The sequence below is a fragment of the Lissotriton helveticus genome, chromosome 12 (assembly GCF_964261635.1).
Source record: "Lissotriton helveticus chromosome 12, aLisHel1.1, whole genome shotgun sequence".
Lineage (NCBI taxonomy): Eukaryota > Metazoa > Chordata > Amphibia > Caudata > Salamandridae > Lissotriton > Lissotriton helveticus.
The window spans coordinates 797,351,530-797,375,628 of NC_136073.1; the positions used below are offsets into that span (position 1 = coordinate 797,351,530).

Sequence of the window (24,099 nt, forward strand, 5' to 3'; positions counted from 1 at the left end):
GCCTTTCTACATGGTCAGCGGAAAGACCCAAGTTATAATCTTCTGATGTAAAATTAAGTGGATGGTTTCAGGGCACATAATGAGAGGAACATTTGTGTAATACTTGGAAACTGAGTGAAAAAAGGAATAATCACCAATGCTAGAGTTTAGAGAATGAAGGAGCTGCAAGAAGATCAGTTGAGATGGAGCTCACAGAGCTAGAAGGCGTGTAGTGAATTAAACGTCTCTGAATAAAAACAGTCCCCTTGTTAAAGACCATTGGCTTGGCTACGACGAGGTAATGCCGGCAGATTAAGTGAGAAGAAATAGGCTGTGCTAGAAAACTGAACAAGAGTCTGGATGCAGTGTTTTAAAACCAGATTACTTGGTTAATCCCAGATAAAGAGATTTACTGTAGTCAATCCTAGATAAAATCAAGGATTAAACAAGTTTTTCAACACACATGTGGAAGAATGGGAGTGACGTACCTGAGCCTCTGAATATGAAAAGGTAAGAGTCATACACTGTATTTGGCCAACAAATGCGTATCGGGTCACTGGGGACTCCTGAATTCTTGGCAGAGTGAACATATAGGAAGCGGGCAAAGCTTTCAGTAAAAATGGAGGTTGGTTTACATCGTAGTTTGAGATCTCTTTGAGCCGGTGTTTGCTGCGAAGTTCAAAAGGCCTTATTGCAAACTGCAATTATTTGTCTAATTTCTACTAAGACGCAAATCTCCCTCTCACTTTTGACATCAGAGCACAATCTCTCACACAAGGAGATGGCTTCAGCACCGTTAGCCTTGTATAGAAGGTCAACCTTCTCTTTGACTTTTCTATAACTCTTCTTGCTTTCTCCATTACATCTGGATATCCACAAGACCCGTGACCTGCCTATGCGTGACTGCAGCTCCTGATCTTATCTTGTCTCTTCGTTGGGTCCAAGCGAGGCGGCATGTTTGTTTTATTTGTTGAAAAACATCTTCGGCAGGCAGATCCAAAGCTTCTCAACAACTTCTGGCCTATCTCTTTGTCACTCCTTCCCCTCTAAAATTCTTGAAGAATAAGTCAACTGACAGATCGCCTCCTTGAATTGAAAGCAGTACGCTCCTGGACTAGTCTAGGATGGGTTTCTGGTGTCTGTGGAATGGAAGTGGCTCCTTGGAGCCCCCCTGACTTCATGGTTTTTCTTTGTGGCTGGGGTATCTGTGCCTTTGACCATCCTGGCGGACTTGAAAGGATATTTTGTATTCATCTTGGACCACTGCCTTTCCTTCTCCCAACGGATCAGTCATCTGTGTGTTTTTAATACATACGTGGACTTGTTATTCCTCTACCTCCTCATTGCAGTAAGACTCTTCCACGAGACAACTGAAATACTCTAACAGATCATAAGCCGCCTTCAACTGACGTAGAACACTGATGTGTATCTTACCCAAGGGTGCCTCATTGCTCTGTTATCTCCGAACGCCTTTCTGTTCTTTGTAGACTCTCACTGGCCATGTAAACCGTCTTTAAGGCAATGTGTGTCTGTGACAGTGCGTTCCATGAAACAAATCTTCTCTGTTTTCAGCATCGAATCCAGGACCGACCCGTCCAGGTAAGAGCGGAGGGGCAGAATGGGGGGGATTTGACAGAGGACGACGAGAGAAAATGAAATAAATAATTTTCTGTCGAATACACCCCACTGCTCTTACCTGCACTGGCCGCTCCTGATCGGATCACTTCTTGTGCTCCCTCTGGAACCTGTGCTCCATGACCACCAATCTCCAGTGCATCACTAAAAGCATGAGGACATGTATGTGAGGTGCCTGTTTCCTTATTTGGGTGCAAAAACTTGAAACACTTCTCTTCCCACAACCCAGAGCTCTGGGTCAATTCCAATCTCATGTTGTTTCGGGGAAAAAAAATATCTGGCTTTTCCTTTGTTAGCACATGCTTCCCCTCCTCTGGATTTCCCTTATCACCAGGATGCCCTATTATGATATGATAGCGCGCTCAACAAATATTTTTATTCAGTCTGGACTGAGGAGCTGCGAAGTACAGGAATGTAAAGCACAGGAATCACTGACAGATACCGCAGTATAAAACTATTGTTACAGGTAAATAAACTTTTAAATTATCTTTGCCATTCTTTGCTTTGAAACTATAAGATGTTTTAAGGAGATGCATTGCGCACAGAGAGCTTGGCCCAAGGATGAATACAATATGTTAAGCAATCATGGTCTCTCAAATATCTGCAACAGCATCATGTCGGCTAGTACATGGTCCTTGTCGCGGCTGGCTGCAGTATTTTCTGATTTGATAGCGGGTGTCACTGAGTATTCTGAGCAATGATGGCTATCCAGGTCACCTGTTATGACTATTAAGGAGATAAAAGTGAGAGCAACTGTAGCAAATGTGCTTTGTTATATTTTTCTACATTTATGCACAATGTCTTATACCGGGTTCCGGAACAAGAGGTCCCCCTAGCCTGGCTTAGCATTTACAGAAGGAGTAAATCCAAAAGTGGAAGGACCACATTTACACTCTATATCATTTTCCAAAAATCATACTTTTTAATTTAGATTTTTTAACAATTTCCATAAAGCTTATATTTCAATACTACTGTGTTGCAATGACTAACACAAATGACACATTTATCAAAAATGTCCATGTGTCAAAAAAGGTCATTGATTATGCCTTAAAATCATACCCCATTTGTCCCTGTTTTGGATGTTGTTCTCCCCCCGCTCCCATACCTGTAAAGTGATTTTGTCTTGGGGGGGGGGGGGGGGGGGGGCGTGTGTGTGGGGGGTTCCCTGTCCTATTTCGGCTATACCGCTTCCATACTGATCTCCAGCTTGCATTAGACAATGCAGTGATTTGCGATGAACTGCTTGTTTCTCTACAAAGAGCTCCGTCGTGGCTGGTTTCTGTGGCTCTGACCTGTCCGCTCTTTCTTTGTTTCCTGCAGAAGGCCGCCTTCATTGAGATGCTCTGCTCCACCAAGAAAGACTCCTGGAAAGACACTGAGAAATGTTGCAGTAAGTCGGAGTCTGAAAGAGCCAAGTGCTTCAACCTCAACTACCTGCGTAACATCGTGGTCGCCACTTCAGGGAGCGAGTATTAAGGGCTGGATCGCCATCGTTTCTCCTCTCCATAGACTTTCAAGCTTTATATTCAAGCATTTGTTGTAAAAACTGCTCTGCCGGGTGGCTGGAAACCAGGTAGATCCATAACCTGACCTAGGAATATATCTCCTAAATATTACCGAAGATCTCTTCCCAAAGCCACTGGAATCAGAGGAAAAGTGGAAAACAGCTGCGGATGGTCAGGCGGCTGGTCTTCCCCATTCACCGCATTTTGTTTCTCTGGTTAACCTGGGTTGTTAGAAAATATTTTTGGGGCACATTGACCTTTCGTGTTGGGAAATTGGCAAAGTGGTGGACCTAGGCTACTTAACATCAGTATATTTTTATATAGCCCCTCTGCCATGGCCAGGGTCTCCTTATGCCCTCTTAGCTTTCTGCACCCCAGACAAGCACACATAGCACATCCGAGGGAGCCCACGAGAAGTTGTAGAAGTGTAACGATTGGTGTTATCCATAGTTTTGGACTTGATGCTTCCACTGGCAAGCTCCACATGTGCCATAAGGCACAGATCACACTGTATCCTTTCTACACACTCAAGGCACACTATAGTATATATATGGCAAAGTTACATTATGTATATAAAGGACAAGCATGCACTGGTTTACCTGTAAGCATTGCATGCTGCGGTGCTTACATGGGAAAGTTATTTTATGATGATGTAGTGAATTCCACAATATATTGTATCAACCATCAAGGCATTCCTCAGTCCATATATGGTGCATTTATCCTCTGCTTTATATAGGGACATTGCATTATTTGTTGTAACCACCTACGTGTCCTGCCACTGTTTGTGTGTGTGGAATACAAGGGTGTCTATAATCTACTAATTGAACTGTTAGACCATGCAATAGCACCATGCACCTTGGGACCACATAAGCATTATCTGTGTGTGTGTACGGAGTCATGCACCACACATGAAGCGGTAATATTCTCAACGCCTAGTGTTGGCGGAGCTTCGCTCAACTCCAGTATAGTCTCGCTCACATTGTACTGTATTCACATAGCCGGCTGTACCTCACGCCCTGATGAATATTGCCGATGTGCATTTCAAATGCTGTTTGCACCACTTTCACTATTTGGAGCATAGTGTGTTATTTTGTACAAACTGCATAAGCGTTGAATAAAATCTTCCTAATAAAATAACTAAAAAGACCATGTTAAAATCGCGTGTGGTTCTTGGAGTGCTTTTCTGGCCCTCGCCTCAGCAGGAGTGAGTGATATTGCTGCACCTTAAGAAAATGTTGGCTAAAGCGGAAGAGATAAAGGGGGTGGAATAGAATACAATTATCACTCTTAAAAAACATGGAAGGAAACATACTGTTTTATGAAAAAAGTAAATGGAAGTCTTTGGTTGTATACAGGACATTACCATGCACACTACACTGCAAGACCCAACTGGTTCCTTCACTGATAAAACGCGACCCACAAAGAGTGTTGGCATCAATATATAGGTTTACTTTATATTTTATACTACCAATTTCTCCCAGATCATATTATGCTTCAAGGCTCCTACCTTCTGCATTATGGTCTACTGGGCATCTGACCTCACCGGGAACTATATTCATGTGCTATACACGACTGTATCAAACTTTCTCCCTTTATTTCACTTTTCCTGCTCTTTATAGCTCCCTATGTCAGTGGCTCCTAGGACCAGGTCAAACCTTCATAAGGATCCTTTCTAAATTTGAGTGGGCCTCCATGCTCCTGGGTATCAATGTTTTTACCTGGTATTGAACCCTGCACTACAATTAAGGGTAGAGGTCACCTTGGCAGTCGAGCTTGGATTTGTTGAGTTGTCACACGTCCTTTTTGGGAGCTCCCTTGTGGAAGGTCTATGAGGGATTGAACTCATGTACTCAAGTTCCATCACAAAAGGTTTGCCTGGAGGAGTACTGGGAACCTTCCAGAGCCTCACAAGGAAGCTCTTCCTTTTCTTGACAACACCATTCATCATACCAAGTTCAGACTCGCACAGAACGCCCTGGTTCATGACTGACAGCCTGTGGACTTGACATTCACAGGACCTAAAGCACTTTGAAGGGTAAAGTGTTTCTGATCAAATCTGCCATGTCTCCGCCTTGGCCTCAGATATCATAGGTAGCTGTCCTCTACTCCTAAGTAAATGTATCCCAGGCATTCTGGTATTTTCCAGACCTCCTTGTGATCTTCCACTCCCGGAGTGTCGTCCGCATACATTTGAAAATGGGCCATGCATTGTGCCATCACATGGGTGAATGTCTGCCTGAAAACCTAAAAATGCAGCAGTGATAGCAAAGAACCCTGGCAAACCCAGACTTACTTTTTATTCAGGGCTTAGTGGCACCGATCCTCTTCTGTTGACTCTGGTTGACCAAAAATGAACAGACCCATTCCTGGGTAGTGCCTGATGTCTGCTAGCATTAATAACCGCCTTGAACAAACCACCTGAAGAGCAAAAGGAGGAGCCAGTGGAAGTATCTCACTGGAGAGCGCTCTGCTTTAGGCTGGCCGATCAGATGTCCTAGGAGTGAATTTGTGTCTCATCAATGCTTATCATTCTCCACTAGCCATATGTGTTAAAGTTTCCTTCCGCTATGGCCCCTCTTTGGTGTTCTGTTACTCACACAGTCAGCAGTGGCAGCCATCTTGTAAGCTTCAAATGCTTCCCCTGCCACAAGATGGATGTTGTTGCTCATGACTGCAGAATAATGATGATAGAATCCTCTCAATTTGGTCTCACTCATGGCTGGGCTCACATGAGGTACTTTAATGCCTGGATTTGTTATATGCATTTGCAAAGCACACATGCAAGGGTATTCTGGCACTGAGCAGGTGTGTATGCGCGCCTAGACCTGTCTATGGTAGTTAAGTAAAAAGCCAGGTCTTCCGCTTCTTATGGAATTCAAGAAGAGAGAATGAGGCTCTGATATGGACTAAAAGGTTGTTCTACGCATTAGGAGCATTGTACGGGAATGCCCATCCTCCTGATCTGGGTCTGTGTGTGTGTGGGATGTGTGCGAGTAGGAGTCCTGTGGAGTGGAGGTGTTTGTGAATGGAAATGCAACTGTTCAGGTAGGTGGGGCCTCAGTTGTGTAGTGTCTTGAATGTGTGTATGAGCACCTGAGTGGACACACAACACACATTCTAGCTCACCTCCCAGTTGCCATCACTCTAACCAGGTAGAAGGGTCACAATATCTCCTTCTTCCTTTACGAGCAAGGTGGATTACTCCACTTTTTAGGTCGAGCCTAGGCAACGCGCATGCACTGTCTGTAGGAAAGGCTGTATCTCCTCTTTGGGCTTCAAGAACGCCCATCGATTTCCATGTGTTCTTTGTTGCGCCATTCTCAAATGTTGGCTTTGTTTGGTGCATTTGTTGGAAATGTCCCTCTTTTGGGTGTCTGGTTCCCTCCCATCAGATTTCACTCATTGTTTCTAGTTGACCATCCAACACGTTCACGGTTCCTCCTGGTCGGCAATCACAATGCAAAGTGCGGGTGCAGCTTGCCATTCCTTCTATTGTGTCCAGAGTTCAGGACAAGAGTGTTTCAAAGTCTTCATCAAGGTTAAGTTCCCTGATTAATAGTTTGTATTTCGATCAATTTAATTGCAAAATGCTAAAATAAATCACAGGGCCGTCTTAATAGTTACCTCAATTGCTAGTCTTATGTTATGCCGAGTGGTTCCAAATATGTTCCCACTTTTATGGCACTGCTTCACTGGAGACTGCCATTGTCTCACGAATAAGATGAGGTATAATTGCAGTAGTAGTAATACCGGGGCAGATTTACAAGTCCCTTGCGTCACTTTTAACATGGGAAAAGTGATACAAAAGTGTCGCAAGGCGCTTGTAAATCTGCCCCACAGTCTTCATTGCGCTTCTACATTCCAGAAGCTTAATGTTATTGGGCAAAACAAGTATTCAATTTCTGGTCTGCATAGAATACAAATGTAGTCAAAAAGGACCCTGCACTGTCTAGTCTTAATTGCCGTCTGATCAATTATTTTATTAAAAAACCTTGAGTTGATTATTACACTCGAAGGAATACTAGTACAACGTTTATTCAGCTAAAACCCCAAAAAATAATAATAAAAAAAAAAGCTTTAATAGTTAATGACATTCTTAATTAGGTGTCAAACACTAACATTTAATGGAACAGGCTGCTTCTAAAGATGGCCACCACGGTGACTACCATTAGCCTGGGTTTTTCATTCAGCCCTACCCTCCCATAGCACCAAGTCAGTCCCATCTCCCAGGCACTTCTTCGCCCCCATATCCTTCAGCTGTCCCAACTCACATCTACTTTACCCCTTATTACGCCCCTACCCAGAAAAGTGCTTCTGCATCCACTCTTGTTCCTTACCTACGTACACAATCCTATCCAAACCCCAAAACAGTGAGGCAGCTACGGGTCACTCTTTCCTTTCCCATATTCCTAAATCAGTCCCATTCACCACCGTGCCTGTCCTTTTTATCCCATCATGGCCCTAGTCAGTCCAACATCACAACACATACACTCCCCACTCTTGTTTCCGCACCTCACAAAAACACACACTTTCCAGCACTCCCATGCTATTCCTGCCATGCGTTCCCCAGCCACTCCTTCACTGCCTAGCACACAGGTACGGTAAACCTTCCTCCTGTATACTTCACCCACACACTATAGCAGGGTTCTTCAAACTGGGGGGCCTTAACTGATCCCAGGGGGCGCCAGGCTCTGGTTCAAAGAAGCATCATGCTGATAGCAGTGCTTTGTTTTAAGCTGAAAACAAATGATCAGCAGTAAGCCCCGTTGCAATGGCCCATTACTAACCTCTTTTGTCATTTATATCTGGCTGGTGGTATGTGTCAAAAGGGAAGGGATTCTTCAAACTTCTCTGCCCTAGTTCGGATAATCACACTTTTACATGTTAGTAAGGCCTAGCTAACCAGAATAGTATGTTTGATATTCATGTATTTGATTGCATTTTTAAAAGGTTTAACATAACTGTAATGCTTAAATAAGTCTAGACATATTTAAACATTGGAAATTGAATAGAATAATCGTGAAAAATTCTGGGAGGGCCCTCATTTAAAACATTTTTTTTACGGGGTCGCACGACGTAAACACGTTTGAAGACCACTGCACTATAGGCAGGTCTTTTCTTGTCCCAGTCGCCCATTCCTTTCCCAGGAATTCCCCTCGCTCCCCATTTTCAACCACTTTTTTTCATCCCCAAAAGCTTCTCCGTTCAATTACCATTGCTTAGGCAGTTTCTCTCGCATATTCCATGTTCCCACCATAGCCGCAACATTTCCATTTTCCCTGCCACACCTTCTATTTCTCTGCCACTCTCCTTTCCCTAGCTTCCAACAAGCCTTCCCCACTAGGACCTTCTCACACACACACATCTGATTTACTATGATTACCGCCAACTACATTTTTATCAGACATTGTACTTTAATTTTTATTTCTTTTCTTCTATTATCCACTTATTTCACTTGAGCATCACCTCTGCACCAGCACGCCACCATCTCAGCATCACTCAGCACCACCTGAGTATCATTCAGTGTCACCTGAGCATCACCTCCACACCAGCACACCACCACCTCGGCATCACTCAGCACAACTTCAGTCTGCCCTCGGAATCCAGCATCTGTTGATTGTCCCCTAGTGTCCGTCCGCTGCTCGAGTTGTAAATCAGATACAATTTCCCAACTTCCACTCGCCTGTTGTCGTCTTTGGTTATATACAAGGCAACACAAATGCTTATAACACTTTTTTAATCATAACTTGTCAAAATGCTGCACAGCAGCCACAATACTCTACAACATAGCTTAAAGATATTGACAAAGCCAATCATTCTGGCTAAACACCTATAAGGTCCCAAAGGCGAAACCTATTGGCTATGCCAATACGTGTTTGATGGATGGGAGCACAAAGGTGCGCTGACCATTCCATCTCGCTCAAAGCACAGGTATCTGTGCAGGTATTAATGAGCAGTTATCTAACAGACAGCATCCTTGTGCTCTGAGCCATTTGCTATAGCTCAAGTGGACATGACTGTGAGAAAGTGGCTCTATATATACTGGACTAGAATGAAGTACAGTGTGTATAGAGTCCACAAACCCCAGAGGTATAACAGAGGTTAAAGTCAGAACTGACCTTACTCTCCAAAGTGGTAGCTTGTCGAGCAGTAAGGCAGTACCAGAGGACAGTGTAAAGCATTTGTTGTACACAATCAGTCAGCAAAAAGTTTCACACACTCAAGGACTGAACTCCAGGCCAATTGTTTTTATATCCACAGATATAGTTGTTTTATTTTTAGAACCAACAGTTGTAAAAATATACTTTTCTTTTTATGAATACACTCATGTAAATACTTTGCAAAGGAGCGATAAAATTTGTGCACACAATGATTATAGTATTGGTAGTAAGCAACTTAATCCTAAAACACACTCTAGCATTGAGCTCAATGGGTTTTCTACATATTGTATACATACAGTTGATTACTTTATGGATTACTTTGGTAGTTCCAGGACTAGACCTTAGATTCAGTCCTGGGGTCTAAGCTGAAACCAGATTAGCAAAAACGTTTTAGTTACTGTAGTGAATTTTCATGAATATAAAGCGGTTTTAAAAGTTCACACTTAGAAACTTTTCAACGTAAATCTGACAATGTTATTCAATGGGAGGGAATTCTGGTTGCAGGTAAAGTACGATCGGGTTACTTTTGTAACCCAGCACTGTTCTCATCGGGCCAGCACTTGGGGCTTAACTCAAAACAGGTAGGTAATTGCGTTTCAGTATTTCGTATGATTTTTAAAGAATATATGCAGATTTCAAACGTAGCCACTTAAAAGAAATTTCATAGAAAAGCAGACAATGGGTTCCTATGGAGAAAATACAGATCACTAGTAAACCCGCTAGGGATTACTTTTGCGGTTCAGTACTGGGCTGAAAGGTACAGTACTGGCTTCTCCCCTTATCCCAGGTGAGTACTTTAGAATTCGGACTTTGGCTGATTTTATAGGAATATTTTCAGTTTTCAAAACTTCACACTTAGAACATTTTTGAGTCAAAATGGGTCAATGTTATCCAATGGCAGGTTAGTTAGTTACCGGTTTCCAGGTGAGTACTTGGTTGGTGAAGTTAAGGTTCTGGGCATAGACTCAGTGGTCCCCCAGGGTCAGCTAAGTACAGTTAGTTCAATCCCTGCGTCACAGGTGCGGCAAGATGCAGAGGTAGGTAGGCCGAATGATATCCAATGAGGGAAAGGGGGCCTTCGGTTGGTGGCTGCTGGCTAGCAGGCCACGCGGCTCTGGGAGCTGGGCTCCTGGTCACTTGCTCAGGGCAAGGGGGGAAGTAGGATAGGACAAAGGGGTCACAGCCAGCGGCACTCGGGCGGCTGGGTGCAGGGTGCTTTTGAGCTGTCGGGCGCTCAATGTTATCCAATGAGGATCTTGAAGAAGGAACAAGGGCTGCAGGCTCGGGGACGGAGACTCTCCAGGGGCGACCAGCACTTGGAGAGGTAAGTTGGGATCTTGGAGCACAGGTAGGTACCCCAAAGGGAGGCACAGGGGGTTGTAGGGCGCCGTTTGCAGGGGTGTCTTTGGGTGTCGGAAAAGCTTACCCTCTGCTGGTCGCGGTTGGGGTGGCCCCTGGTTCTGAGTCTGCAGGCGTCGGCTGTTTCGTCGAGGAGGGTCTTTGGGCACTGGACTTCGGGTCCCAGTCACCAGGGGGACGTCCACGTGGTGTTGGTTCGGGTTGGCCCGGCCCGGGTTTGGCTGGTGCAGAGTGGGCTGGTCCGGAGCTTCCTGATGGGCACCAGGTGGGTTGTTGCAGCAGAGCCTCTGCTGATGGGGGTTCCAATCTTCAAGAGGGTCAAGGCAGGCAGATCCTCTGGGTGTCCCAAGGTTGCTGTCCGCGGGGGTCACCGGGTTTAGGCAGGAGCAGGTTCCAGGATCAACAGGCCGGTAGGGCTGGGGCCAAGTCAGTTGTTGTTGTCCTGTTAGCAGCTGCAGGGCGGGTCTTCTTCTTCTTGATCTTCTTTCTTCTTTTTTGGTATCGGGATCCGAGGAAGGATGGTTCAGGGAGCCCCTAAATAGTAAATTTAGGGGTGTTACAGGTTGGGCAAGGACAAGGACCAATGGGTCCCTGTCCTGGGGTGAGTACACCCCTTAGCCTGCTCCTCTCCTGTGGGAGGGGGACAGGAGCCTAGCTGGGATTGGGCAGGGCTCCCCATCTACAAGATTGCCCGGGCCCGGGGTCGTGCTTCGTCTCGCCTCCCCCATCTGAGGGTGGGGTTGGCACAGGCTGGCACACCCCCCTTCCTGACGTAGTTTTTCCCACCAGTCTTCCCACCAGTCTTCCCGCCAGAGTGGGGGTCAGGACGGTTGGGGGCTGGTTGCTGGGTACAACAAATGGTCTGCAGAAGCTCACAGAGGCGGCATGCCTTAGAAGCTTCCCCCTGCCCATCCTGGGGGAGGAGACCTAGCACCTCACCCAGGATGTGCATTGTTTTTTTAAAATATATTTTTTTTATTTTAACAGTAAAACAAGAGCAGGCAATACAGATATCAGGTGTTTCGCAGTAAAATACAGAACAGGGCCAGGCGGGGGAAATGTACAAACAATAATCACTGTAAGAAGTAAAAGGCCCATCACGGGTACACATAACGGAAATAGGAAATAAGCAATCTATTAAGCAATCAAAGCAATCCCACCCGCGTGACCTCGTCCACAATGTTACAGGATAATTAAGCCAGCGAAGACACCCGGACAATAAAGGATTCGTGAAAAATAAACAGCCCATCTCTCGTAGAAGGAAAAAGAAAAGACAAAAGGGGCCATAGAACAAAAGAAGGCAAAATAAAAAAACCCACCCCTAACCCCCCACCCTGCACCCCCTGCAATGGCTACGGCCTAACCCCACTAGCAGCGTGCCTGTCGCCCAAGAACTACCCTAAAGGAAGGGAAAAGAGAAAGCGGAGTAGGAGAAATCAAACACACTCCCGGTCTCCCGTACCCCCCGCCAACAGCGACCACCCCGAGACATGGTAAAATCAATATTTAGCAACTATACAAACCAGTCAGGGGAGGATAAACAACAACCACCCAATTCTCGTCACAATATAGGCACAACCCCGGCATCGCTAAAAGCTATTTTATCGGAACCCAGCGATAAAGTTCAGCCCTGGCCAGTACGGTCCGTCATAAGAGTCTTTGCCACTCGAGCCGCCATTTTGAAGGAAAAGGCAAAGCGTCCACAAAAGTTCTTGTCAGCACAGGAGGATCGAATACAGGATAAAAGTTCACGGCTCGAACGAGGAAAGGTGTCCAAAAACAGCGAGTATCCCAAACCATCACCAAGGAACTCGTAGCCACATGGAAGACCGTCTATAGATGCGTTAGGCGGCAGCAGGATCAGGCAAGAGACGCTAGCGAGAAGCACGGTCTGGCTTGTCGGTAATAGGGGACCGTCAAGGTTCATGAACTCCGGGTTATGCACGGGGACCTCGACCTCTGATGTGCAATGCACCGCTGGTACCATCTCTAGCTGGAAACCAATCGAGGTGTAGTCCTCCGGTTCCAGGATACCGTCCACTTTCACCATCAGTGTCCGAAACACAGCGACTGTGTGCGAATGGAGCGCCCCAATGGCGGCCACAACGGCCTGCAGCGATGGCGCGCCTTCCGTCCGCTCCATCCCCTCTCAATAGGCGACAGAGCCGGACTTGAACCCTGGAGGTCGGCTTCTCCGGAGTCGCAGGCCACGCAAATCTGATATCAAGTAATGGGCGCTCCTCGTCTTACAGAACACACCTTCGCCGTCAGAGAGGGCCCCAGCCCGTCGACCCCGGGAGGGCAGTAAGGTCTCCGGGCACCGGACCCCCACCACAGCAGCCGGCGTGGCACGCTGGTGTGTCCTCGGTGTAGATCGTTCAAAGGATAGTCACAAAAAGTCAACAATTCAGGCACTCTTCGGGAGACCGGGCTCAGTCCAGGTCTCACGGCCGATGTTGTTCAACTCTGACCCGGATAGTCTAGAAATCGAGGCCCCGGCTTCCACACGTTGTTAGGCCGAGAATGGAAACACGGCGTATCTTCGTCAGCCGATGAGGTAGAAATCTCGGGATTGCACCTTTAGAAGCAGTAGACCTTCATAAACAAGAAAATCAGGTGTAAGGTCAGGATTAAGACAGGATAATCGAGCTGCTGGCGGAGGTCAGCGGAGCCGGGAGCTTACGCGGCCATCTTGATTCGTAGCGTAGCTCCTCCCCCCAGGATGTGCATTGTTGCAGGCCCAGGAGAGCGGGGGCTCTCATACCCAGGGTTCCAGCAACATGTCTGGTGTGTGGCAGCCCCTGCAGCCACTCAGCCAGACGTGGATTGTAGGTTAGGTTTTCAGGGGGGCATCTCTAAGATGGCCTCTGGTGCATTTTACATTAAATCTCACACTGGCATCGTGTGGGTTTAATGTGCTGAGAAGTTTGTTACCAAACTTGTCAGTCTTCAGTGTAGCCATTATGGTGCTGTGGAGTTCGTAATGACAACCTCCCGCACCATATACTCTTAATGGCATCACTGCACTTACAGTGCCCAGGAATGGCCCGGGGCACTGTAGGGGCACAGGGCTCATGCACCTGTGCCCACACCTCTGGCATAGGGCACCCAGCTAGAGGGGTGACTGATGTATGCCAGGGCAGTGGGTTTGTGGGCATGGCACACAGGGATGTGTGCCATGTCGACTCTTTGTTTAGTTCTGTACCTAGACACTCAGCCTGCAAAGGCAATGTGTGGGTACCGGTACAGGGCCCCTAAGGGTGGCACAATAAGTGCTGCAGCCCTTAGGGGTCTTCTCTGGTCACCATGCCCTGGGTACCCAGGGTACCATTTACTAGGGGCTGATAGGTGGAGAGAGATACCAATTGGGTTTTGTTTCAACACAGTTTTTAGGGAAGGAAAACAGGCCCTGTGTACCTGGTTGGCAGGAGCCCAGGGCACACTCAGTCAAAGCACATCAGCAGTTCAGAAAAAAGTGGGGGCATACCAAGACAAGAAAGATGGCACTTTCTCACAATGACTTAACGGCTAGAGCGGTCGGCTTTGAAGCTGGGGAGCCAGGTTTGAGTCTGGCAGCACGCTCAACATCCTGCAAGTCTGGGAAAATCACTTAATCTCCCCGTGCCTAACGAAACAAATGAATGTGTCCATCTGTAACGCAACTGGTGCTCATCTAAAGCGCTCTGATACCTTCAGGTCGAGTTCACGCTATATAAAACTGAAGAAAAAAAATACCACAGTCACTCTTAGCTATTGTTACATGATCCTTTCGGGAAGACCTACTTGAGTTTGTTGCAGAGACAATGCTCGCCATTCACCACCTCCCCGTCCGGTAATAGGGATGAAGTGCGATGATGTGGGAATTGCTGAGGTTGTGTTGGCAAGCACTTGGAAGCTACTCACCCTAAGACCAACAGATTTGGAAGAAAACAATGTCAAAATAAATAAAAAAAATTGTTTAACAAAATCATGATCTGCCTTAGTTACGCAAACCTTACCTCCAGGTTGTGTTTTTTTTCCCCGGTGATCCTAATAGAACCCAACCCAAAATGCACAAATACCCATTCCTCACCTCCTGTAGGGGAATTATGCAAGAAATCCATGCCCTGCATCTGATGATCCCTGTAGGCGCTGGAAAATCCCTGGGCATGGCCAAATGATTCATGCATGGAAAAATGCTTTAGAAGGCCGCGCCCTGCACACAAACTAATTCAGAGGCAGACTTGTTGTGAATCCTCCCTGTATGCTGTTGCCATGGCACCTCACCGTTCTTTACGGTCACAATACTTTGTTGCCATGTAGTACTGGGATAGCCTAGAATACAGGCGCAAACAATACCTTCTGCCTGCTCTTTTATGATTTTTGTTTGTTTCCCATCAAATGTTTGAAAGCAGAAACCAGTGGTTGAGCGATGAAGTCAATCAAATGAATCCCTTAATGAGAAAATTTGTTTGGAAGGCTCGATGATCGTGACGCTGGTAGGAAGCGTACGCAATAATTTTTGGACATGCAATGGATTGTTGGGGAAATTTACCAATTTCCATAATCTGTTGAACATCAAATTGGACGATATCTTTTATACTTTTTGAACATTCTTTAAGTTTAAGAGTTTCATCTGATGCTACATTGTTGGTGGTCCCACAAGACACATCCAATGCAGAGGCCCTATTAAATTCTTGGGGACCACGCCACTTATCTCTCCTGCTTCATCCATCGATACGTTACTTTTAGATAACTAAGTCGACTGACTATGCATGGTGCAAAATTTTGTGTGCACTGACATACTGGAATCTTGGGGAAAAATTCTCCACCCACAATCATTTTCCCTCTTCACCTCTCTGACACCCTACTATTTGATCTTCTGGTATTTTTTTTCCATGTCCCATTTTGCACAATGAGGTGTTCTTTATGGGGCATAAACACGCCTGGTGTCAAGCCTCCTCAATTTGTTTGTGGTTAATAGTTCTTCAACTGTGTGTACTACACCAGGTTTATTAAAAGTGCATTCAACTTGCTTCATTCCAAAATTGTTCTACAATCAGGGCGGCTCAATACTTGTAATCAGGTGCACTGACGGTGCAAATAGCGACTGAACGCTCATTACGTAATATGGGCTCCGATATTAAAGCCGGAGAAGGACCCATCAGTGGATTTTCCTCCCGTATACTAGCGTTTGGGTATAAATAAATCCACTATAGTCAGTGCTAGCTTCAGAAACTGGCCGGTTATCGGTTACCACCAATCTAAATCAGACCTTCACCTGCTCTCTAAAAACCACAAAAGTAATACTCAATTATTTATTTACATTAAGAAGCTTAATACTCTATTGTGCATACATTCTTTAGGTATCTAAGCCACACAAAGAAAGAGCAGGGGGATTGTTGAGCCTGATTACACACTTCTAACTACACCTATAAATTAGCATTTCCTGAACAAGGTCAAAGATTCAGTCTTCATGACCGCCTCTTTCATGGAGCAGGTGGGAATACATTCCTTAAACTCATCCATTTGAATCAAATCTGGTCCTTTATAAAGATGCCTGACATGCATTAAAAAGTATACAAGGGCGTTGTTAAACTCGCTTTCTGACCGACGCCGAAGAGCTGTAGATCTATCTTTTACCCCTTGATTCAACGCTGCGGCCAATGGTGACTGACAACAGGTAACTAACTGTGCTTGGAAAAAGGGTTCCTCTCTTACAAACTTATCTAAGATCAGCTGAATGGATCTTGCAAGACACCATTTTATTGGGTGCTTAGGTAATTGCAATACGTCTACCTCAACCCCTCCCTCTGTGGAAGGGTATGGCTGAAACTATGGTATTGCAAAGTTACCCTTTTTTCGCCCCGGAGTTTTAAATAGCACAAACTTGACTCGAAGGTATCAGTGCTTTACATGAGCACCAGTAGCATTATAGACAGACACATTCATTTTGTTAGGCAAGGAGAGATTCTGTGATTTGCCCAGAATCACAAGATTTTGTGCGTTCCTTGCTGAGACTCACACCCGGTTCACCAGCTTCAAGGTCGACAGCTCTAGCCATTAGGCTACATCCTCTCCTACCCTTGTACTAAAAGCATTCCCACTGGCTCCCATTGGATCCCAATTTCAAACTGTTCCAGGTTTCCTGGATCAAAGACTCTAAAGTTGTCCTCCAGGACACCCTTGCTAGGAATTTATGGTCAGAATCTTTGGACCTACTCCCCTGACGCGCATAAAGGTGTCGGAAACATGACGACCACGTGGGAGAGCAGGGCAAAAAGACTCTGATCTAAGTCTGAACGATTTCGGCCCTCACTTTAGAGCAGGGAATGTGTTTGCGTTTCAGGAAATTCCTTGAAACTAAACTGTTTGTGAGTTCTTTCACCTAAAGATTGAGGGGCATATTTATGAGAGGCAGTGGCGGCTCGCAGAGGTAACGTTGTGGGGCAGTGAGGCGGAGCAGGGAAGGGTGGGGGGGGTAGTGGAGTCTGACATACGACGGCAAAGGTGAACGTAAATGAATAAATACATATCTGCCATTGTATGTTGGACTCCACTACCCCCCCATCCAGCCCCGCTCCGTCTCACCGACCCACATCATTACTTCTGCGAGCCGCCATGAGAGGGTTATGTCACGTTTGCACCATGCGACGTGGTGCATGCACAATGCAAACCTCGACATCCAATTTTCTTTAGCCACATAAAGCCATTTTGCATAGCTTTGAGTGGCTCCAAAAATCTGTAATCACACAACGCAGCGCAAATCACTATGTTGCAACTCCCATGGTTTTTACCGCATTCCCAGATTTACAAGACTTTGTAATCCTGGGAATGTGCCAAAAAGATATGCCTCCCCAGGTGAAGCGTAACAAGGAAAAACATCTTTATTTTTCTGTGTTTTCTTCTCTTTCATACACATAGAAAGAGGAAAAAGCCTATCAGGATTGTTTTTAAGCAGGACGGTACACCTTCCTGCAAAAAAACAATCCTGCATGCAACGCAGACACCCTTGCACCGTGGTGCTCGGGTACCTGCTTTGGCGTTAGGCAGTCCATTGTGCACCAGCGCACGGGGATAAGTCGGGAATGCCCGTATGCCTTAATTGCCGGCACATTCCTGCCCTTTCCCAGTGACGCAGTACAGTGCAGCCAGGTGACTTGTTGTGCTCGCCACTTTTTCATACATTTGCTGCTGACGTCTTAGCCTTTGATTGGTCAGACCTAGGGCCAGATTTACTAGTTTGTCACGGAATGCAGCGGAGCGGCCACAAATGCTGTGCTGAGTGCGGAGAGAGTAGCAGAGCACCTTATTTACAGAAATATGGCACTCTCCTCCCCTCTCCCTAGTGCTGGCGCGGAAATGTGCAGCCGTGCGCCACAGACAGACCTTTGCTCAATAGTGCAAGGGGGTCTCCATGAGTCTAGCATAAGTTTTGAACTGGACGGTTACCCTTCCAATACAAAACACTATGCATAGACTGACTTTAAATATTTTCTCACTGCAGTGCAACACACATGCAAAGTCAGGAAATAATTTCTCCTTCAAGTGCCTATCTGAAATGGGCGCTATTTTCTGACAGTAAACCTTGTCTACTTTTTTTTACGTAAAAAGGGCTTAGCGACAGACACCTCGGGTAGTTGCATGGGAACGCCCATGCACCACCCGTGGCACGCCTCCCTTGGCGCTAAGTAATACAACGTTGCGCTATGTGCTGCTTTGCGTTACTTTCAAGTGATGTTTCAGTGTAAAACAGGTTTTACGCTAGAAAGTAAATAGGTGAGAAAGATTTAGCCTCGTTTTGAGTCACTTTAGTGACACAAACACAGCGTTCTAGTTTGGGGACTGTAACAGTTGTTACATATTATTATGTGCGTAATTGTTATGTTCTCATCAGTATTCTATATTCCAAGGTCTTCGCCCTTCTCATAAATTGATATACACTTAAATAGTAAAATAAATGGATGAATCAATACTTCCACACTATCGACAAACCAAAGGCGCACTACTCATAACATCGCCCATGAAGCATGATACTTGTCAGTAATCTCTGCTCTTCTCCTTAAATATGTTAAGACCGGAGTTAGAAACTGTACATTATTGTGTTATGTAAATCTTCTAGCCCATCAGTTAACATTCTAATATTGAAGTAAGGACATTGAATCTGTAACTGATCACAGATGGTCTTTGTGCTTCTACTGCCATCTAGTGGCTATTTTTGGTATTACTGATTTCCCCCATGTCTGGCAGCAGATGGAAGAATTGACATTAAATAGAGATATGGGTAGACATGGTTTTTAATGATGTGGATTGAGTTAAATACTTGTGACTTGCACTTTAGGAAAAAATAAACTCATTGCAACCAATTAACAATAGTATTTACGTGCATGTGTTGTGGCACTACTGTAGTACTCTGCACTTACTCTTAAATTCACAAAGTGTTGAGCATAACACTATCTATACCCATGGTTGTCCTGTCAGCTCTTAGAGTTAATGGAACTCGTTTAATGTAATCCTCATTTTGGTGTAAACTTGGCGAGGATGGAAAATTGGGGTATTTGCTACAAACCGGGGGGAGCAGAGTGAAAATAAAGGTGGGGTATAAAGAAAGCCCCAAAAAATAACACCTACAAAAATGTAGGTCATGTTCAATTCACACATGTACACCTTGCACTCTAGTACCACTTCAGTCGAAACGACTCATAGGCACTGCAAATATTCACATATAAATAAATGGAGGTCGTGAATAAGACTATGAATATAAAATAAAATGAAACAAAAGTCGAATAACCTTAGACATTGAACACACCTTTGCAAATCATCTAGTAAAATACTGAAAACATAATAAAAATTAAATTAATTAAAAAATGGTCATAAATTTAGTTGTTGCATACATGCATAGACTTGACTTTGTCTAAATGTATATAGACCACTAAAACATGTAAACATAATAAATGCGCAGACAGAGTATACGTATATAAACTTTTAATGAATTATAAAGAAAACATGACTCAACTTGCATCTAATACTTCTTTGCACACACTCAAGACAAAGTGGGAAGAAAGCAGAACCATTGGTGTGGGCTATATTGATGTGTTCCCAGTAATAAGGTTTGCCCTTAAAGAAATGAAATCTTCATTCTCAGGGAATACTTACTAATAGAAAGAAGAACTTGGCACAGAAGCTGAAATATGAAAAGACATCTTTATTAAATTTAATAAGTGAGGCCACGTCACACAGAAGCCGTAGCAACTGAATGAGGTAGTCTGAAGAATACAGAAAACAGAGGCCTTTTATATGCTTAGGGTTACAAACTTCAGCATACAAGTAAGGGGCAGTCCTAGCTTTTGCAAGCATGCAAAATACCTAACATTCCTTCTTACACAAGCCGGACAAACCCATAAAAAAAAGACCACAACCCCTATCATAAACAGACCATAAAAGAAGGAACAGAAACAGATAGATGTAGGATAAGGCATGTTTGTGTGCAGTAAAACTTTATGATGTCCTGTGCTCTGATCCTTAATCTTGATCAGCTAAAGGGCAGGAACTGGTTTAACAAGGTCAGCTTCAGGCAACAGGGTCAGTTCACTCAGGTCAAACAGGAGTCAGCACGAACTCGAGCTAAGGTGTACATGTCCTTAAAAAGACTAGTTCAGCCACAATCATCGGCCTATGTGAGGGCAACCACAAAATGGCTGCCATACACAAAATGGAACCCACGGGTTCAGAATTAACAGAACCTCAGACCCTCCTTTTGCCCTTACATAGGCAATCACTCAGTCTGTATCTGAATCAATATCAATATTATCCGTTATTCCCTTCACTAAGGCATTATTACTCGAGTTATCTTTCATGGAACGCAAGGGATAGACTTCGTTGGCATAAATAAACATCGTCTGATATGCCAATACAGACCCATTGTAACTAAATGGCAGAACCAAATAGGGAATACCTCTATCTGTAGTATGTGGCATAAGACCACACACCCAACAATTAGTGGTGTTCATTACTAACTGGTGTTGATGCTGAAACTGTACAAAGGAATTATTAGTAAACTCTGACCTCCTAACCAGTTCATGTTCAGGTAAAGTATGGAAAGAATGCAAAGAAGTAGTAGTAGGAAGAGACATAGGTTGGGAGGTGGGTACAGGTGTCAATTGAGTAGCAAAAACAATTCAACCCACATAAGACAACGTCATGCTTAAAAACACTAGAGAACACGTTATTAAGAACATATAGACAACAGGAGAAAGTAATGACCACTATTACAAGCAAAATTATCATTTTTCACAACTCTAAGCGGAAAGCAAATCCTAAAATTATCTAGTAACATTTTTATGGCTCCTATGCATTTCAGTAACTTATTATATGTTCAGGTGAAACAGTGGTGATCCTCATCAATGCTCTGAGGTGAAAAGGGATACTCTTCCACAGAGAACGGACTTATTCTGCTTTTACTAAACAGAATACTACTTTAAAATAATGCCAGCAAAACAGCAAAAATCAGTCTCCTGACACCCATTTTATGCAATCGCACGGGGAATACCCAGAGTCCGTCCAAGCCTCTCCGGCAGTCTTCTATTGTTCATCAAATCCTCTTCTGTTGTTTTCTTCCGCATGGGACTCTTCATTCAGGCCTTTCATGAAAATGGTCCTTCTCAGTATCCGTTGGAGTGCCCTCCTGGCAAACACTTGCAGCTTATTTGAAAGTCTCAATGTCTCAAGGCAGTGCACCAATATCTCTCCTCTGCGGCAGGCACTACAGATAGTGTGCTCTCCATTGATCATGGGCACAGATCATCTCATGCAGACCCAAGTACTATTAATCAGGAAAGAGCAACAGGCTTTCATACTCAGCAACACTTTCAGACTCCAACACTCGCTTTTCAGTGTCAGAGGATGCTCGGGCTGCTCTTTCATTTAATCATAGGTACCACAATGTAGTGCCCTTTGCCAGTCTTGGATCCTACGGTGCACTACCTTTCCGTTGGAGCAAAGAAAAGGGGTGTGTGGCCAAAACTCAGGCCAAAGGGCTCAATGGACTGCCTACTGTCAGAGGTTACCAGCACATGACAGATGAAAAACTAAAACCTTAAAATAACTGGAATCCTTCTCTTTCGCTCTTTTGCACTGAAACTGGTTCTGTGATGTCCAATGCCGTCTGATGGAGCAAGTACGATTCTTTGGAGATACCCTGGATGGCGCTCTGGCGATCACTGTCCAGCCTTGCTGCTTTTCTGGGTGCTGAGACTGTCACTGATGGGAATTAGCTTTTCATCAAAGGTCCGCAGGTTATTATGACTTAATCACGCAGAACCTAGTGACGTAGGAAATGGGACACATTTGTTATTTTCCTTCAATTTAGTACAAAAACAGTTTGTTTTTAACAAGAGGATTGCAAGCAGGTGGCCTGCAATCTGCGAGGGAGTGGCCATACGCCATGAGACAATTCTGGTCTAGAACACACTGTCATTCTCATAGAATACAAAGACAAAGGCAATAAGCAAAACAGTGCCTCTAATTTCTTCAATTGGGTTTCCATGTGAGAGCATATCCTCTACCATCTAAGGGTAGATAACTATATGAGAATTTTATCTAAATGGATGTCCTCACACATAGTGACATCGTCTAATGGGGTAAACACATTTTTTCTCTCAATGATTAAGTCTAGGTGTTCCTAAACTCCTTATCTAGAACATCTCAAAAAAGAAATCACATGATACAGATTATCAGGGACATGTAGATACCTCCCTTTTAATAACTGCATCAAGTGCTCTATGCAATACACAGGTTAATGATCAAAATGTGGAAACTGGTCTTATAATAGCATTGATTCAGTTAACCAGTCCATCATTACCATGACGGTCAGACTGGAAAACATCGAGGTAGGCCTAAAGAAAATTCTTAAAAAACAGTCTGGTCATATAAAAGGGAATTATACATAATATAGGGGGTTCCTAGTACATTACTGCAATCTGGAAGTGTGAACCTGAACAATACACCTACAATAATAAAGGCTGACTAGTGAAAGGAATATGGAAAAGAGAAATGGGACTAGGTACGGTAATCTCAGCTAATGTTCTAGTTCCTTTCTTCAGGGAAAAATGAAACCTTGTTTCCTTTATGGTACAAAGCCATACACTACTTAGGAAACCGAACAAAACTGACTAATGTAATATAGAAATTAGGTCACCATGTACAAGAGTCACAGATCTATAATTTTATCCTTACGTCCAATCAGGATACATAAATGTAGGGCTGCCTGTTCCTTAAGGGGAGGGGCAGCATGTGACGCACTTTGATTCTGTATATCTCTTTTTTATTTTCCTTCAAATACCAATAAAGCCAAGTTTGACATACACTGATGAAGTGTTGTCTGTCTTACTGTGAAATTTAGTGTCAAAGCAAATCTACCCAACTGTTTGCAGGATACACATCGTCATGTATATCCCTTCACAACACAGGTAAACTTGTAATAGTATCAAAAACAACAACATAAAACAAAAAACATGCAAAAAAAACGCACAAAACGGACATGTCAAGCCATCAGATATACTTGCTGTATATCAAGCACAAAAACATAGACAAGACAATAGCATATGTAAATGAGCGGCGACGCACACACTTCAAGTCCTTTACTTTATGCACTGTAAACCTGCAGCCCAAAACTCAATATTTGGGCTTGCTTAATTTGTCAGGTTTAAAATCCTCACCCTCCTTTTGACATCAAATCACCATTTAGTGGACATTTGGCTGTCAAATACAACCCACTATGTCTCTTCTGACACACAGGACCCGCAGGAACAATTCATGATAGGACCAAATACACAAACATAAAAAAAAAACAAAAAAAACACATGAACATTTCTTCCCAAAGGCTACGCAAAAACACATCCCTTTTTAACCAACCAAACTCACGTGTCTTGTCAGCCTTAAAATCACCCAGAACAATCCATGAATGATCTGTGGGCAGAAGCAAAAAAAATACACAACACACAAAAGAGAGACATTTCTCATAACAAACAGACATCAATTATAACTTTTGATCAGAAGACAAAACATAATACACATGAACAGACACAAAAATACATTTCCATTACTTAAATGTTACCATCTTGTCAGTCAGCTTGCAACATTAAGCCATTTTAACTTTCCAAAAGTAAAATTCGTTCACTGACACTCCATGTTATCTTTGGGCCACAATTTCCACTGTAAAAAATAATTCTTAATTGGAAAATCGTTCTCACTTAGGCATGTAGCCTTCAAAATTTCAATAAAAAGCTTTGTCTTATTTTCTGTCTAAGACTTAATGCAATGCTTCATTTTCGGTCAAATAAAAGCAACTAGCAGACATTATTTTTTTAGAGGCAGAGATACAAATATATCATTTCTGCAGAGCATTTAGCATGTGTTGGGACTTTCAAAGAAACCTTTTTCATATTTTCCCTTTGGAATTAAGTTCTTTAATTTTGTGGAGA

At 44.1% G+C, this 24,099-nt stretch overlaps 1 protein-coding gene across 1 annotated transcript in view; it reads left to right on the forward strand.

Moving 5' to 3' along the window:
- The window catches only part of ECM1 (extracellular matrix protein 1), a 37,684-nt gene extending 33,418 nt beyond the window's left edge, over positions 1–4,266 (forward strand). The window contains exon 7 of the mRNA XM_078670741.1: positions 2,935–4,266. Within this exon, the coding sequence (XP_078526867.1) occupies positions 2,935–3,090 (156 nt within the window). The 3' untranslated portion in view covers positions 3,091–4,266. The remainder of the gene's footprint in view (positions 1–2,934) is intronic.
- Positions 4,267–24,099: the final 19,833 nt, after the last annotated feature.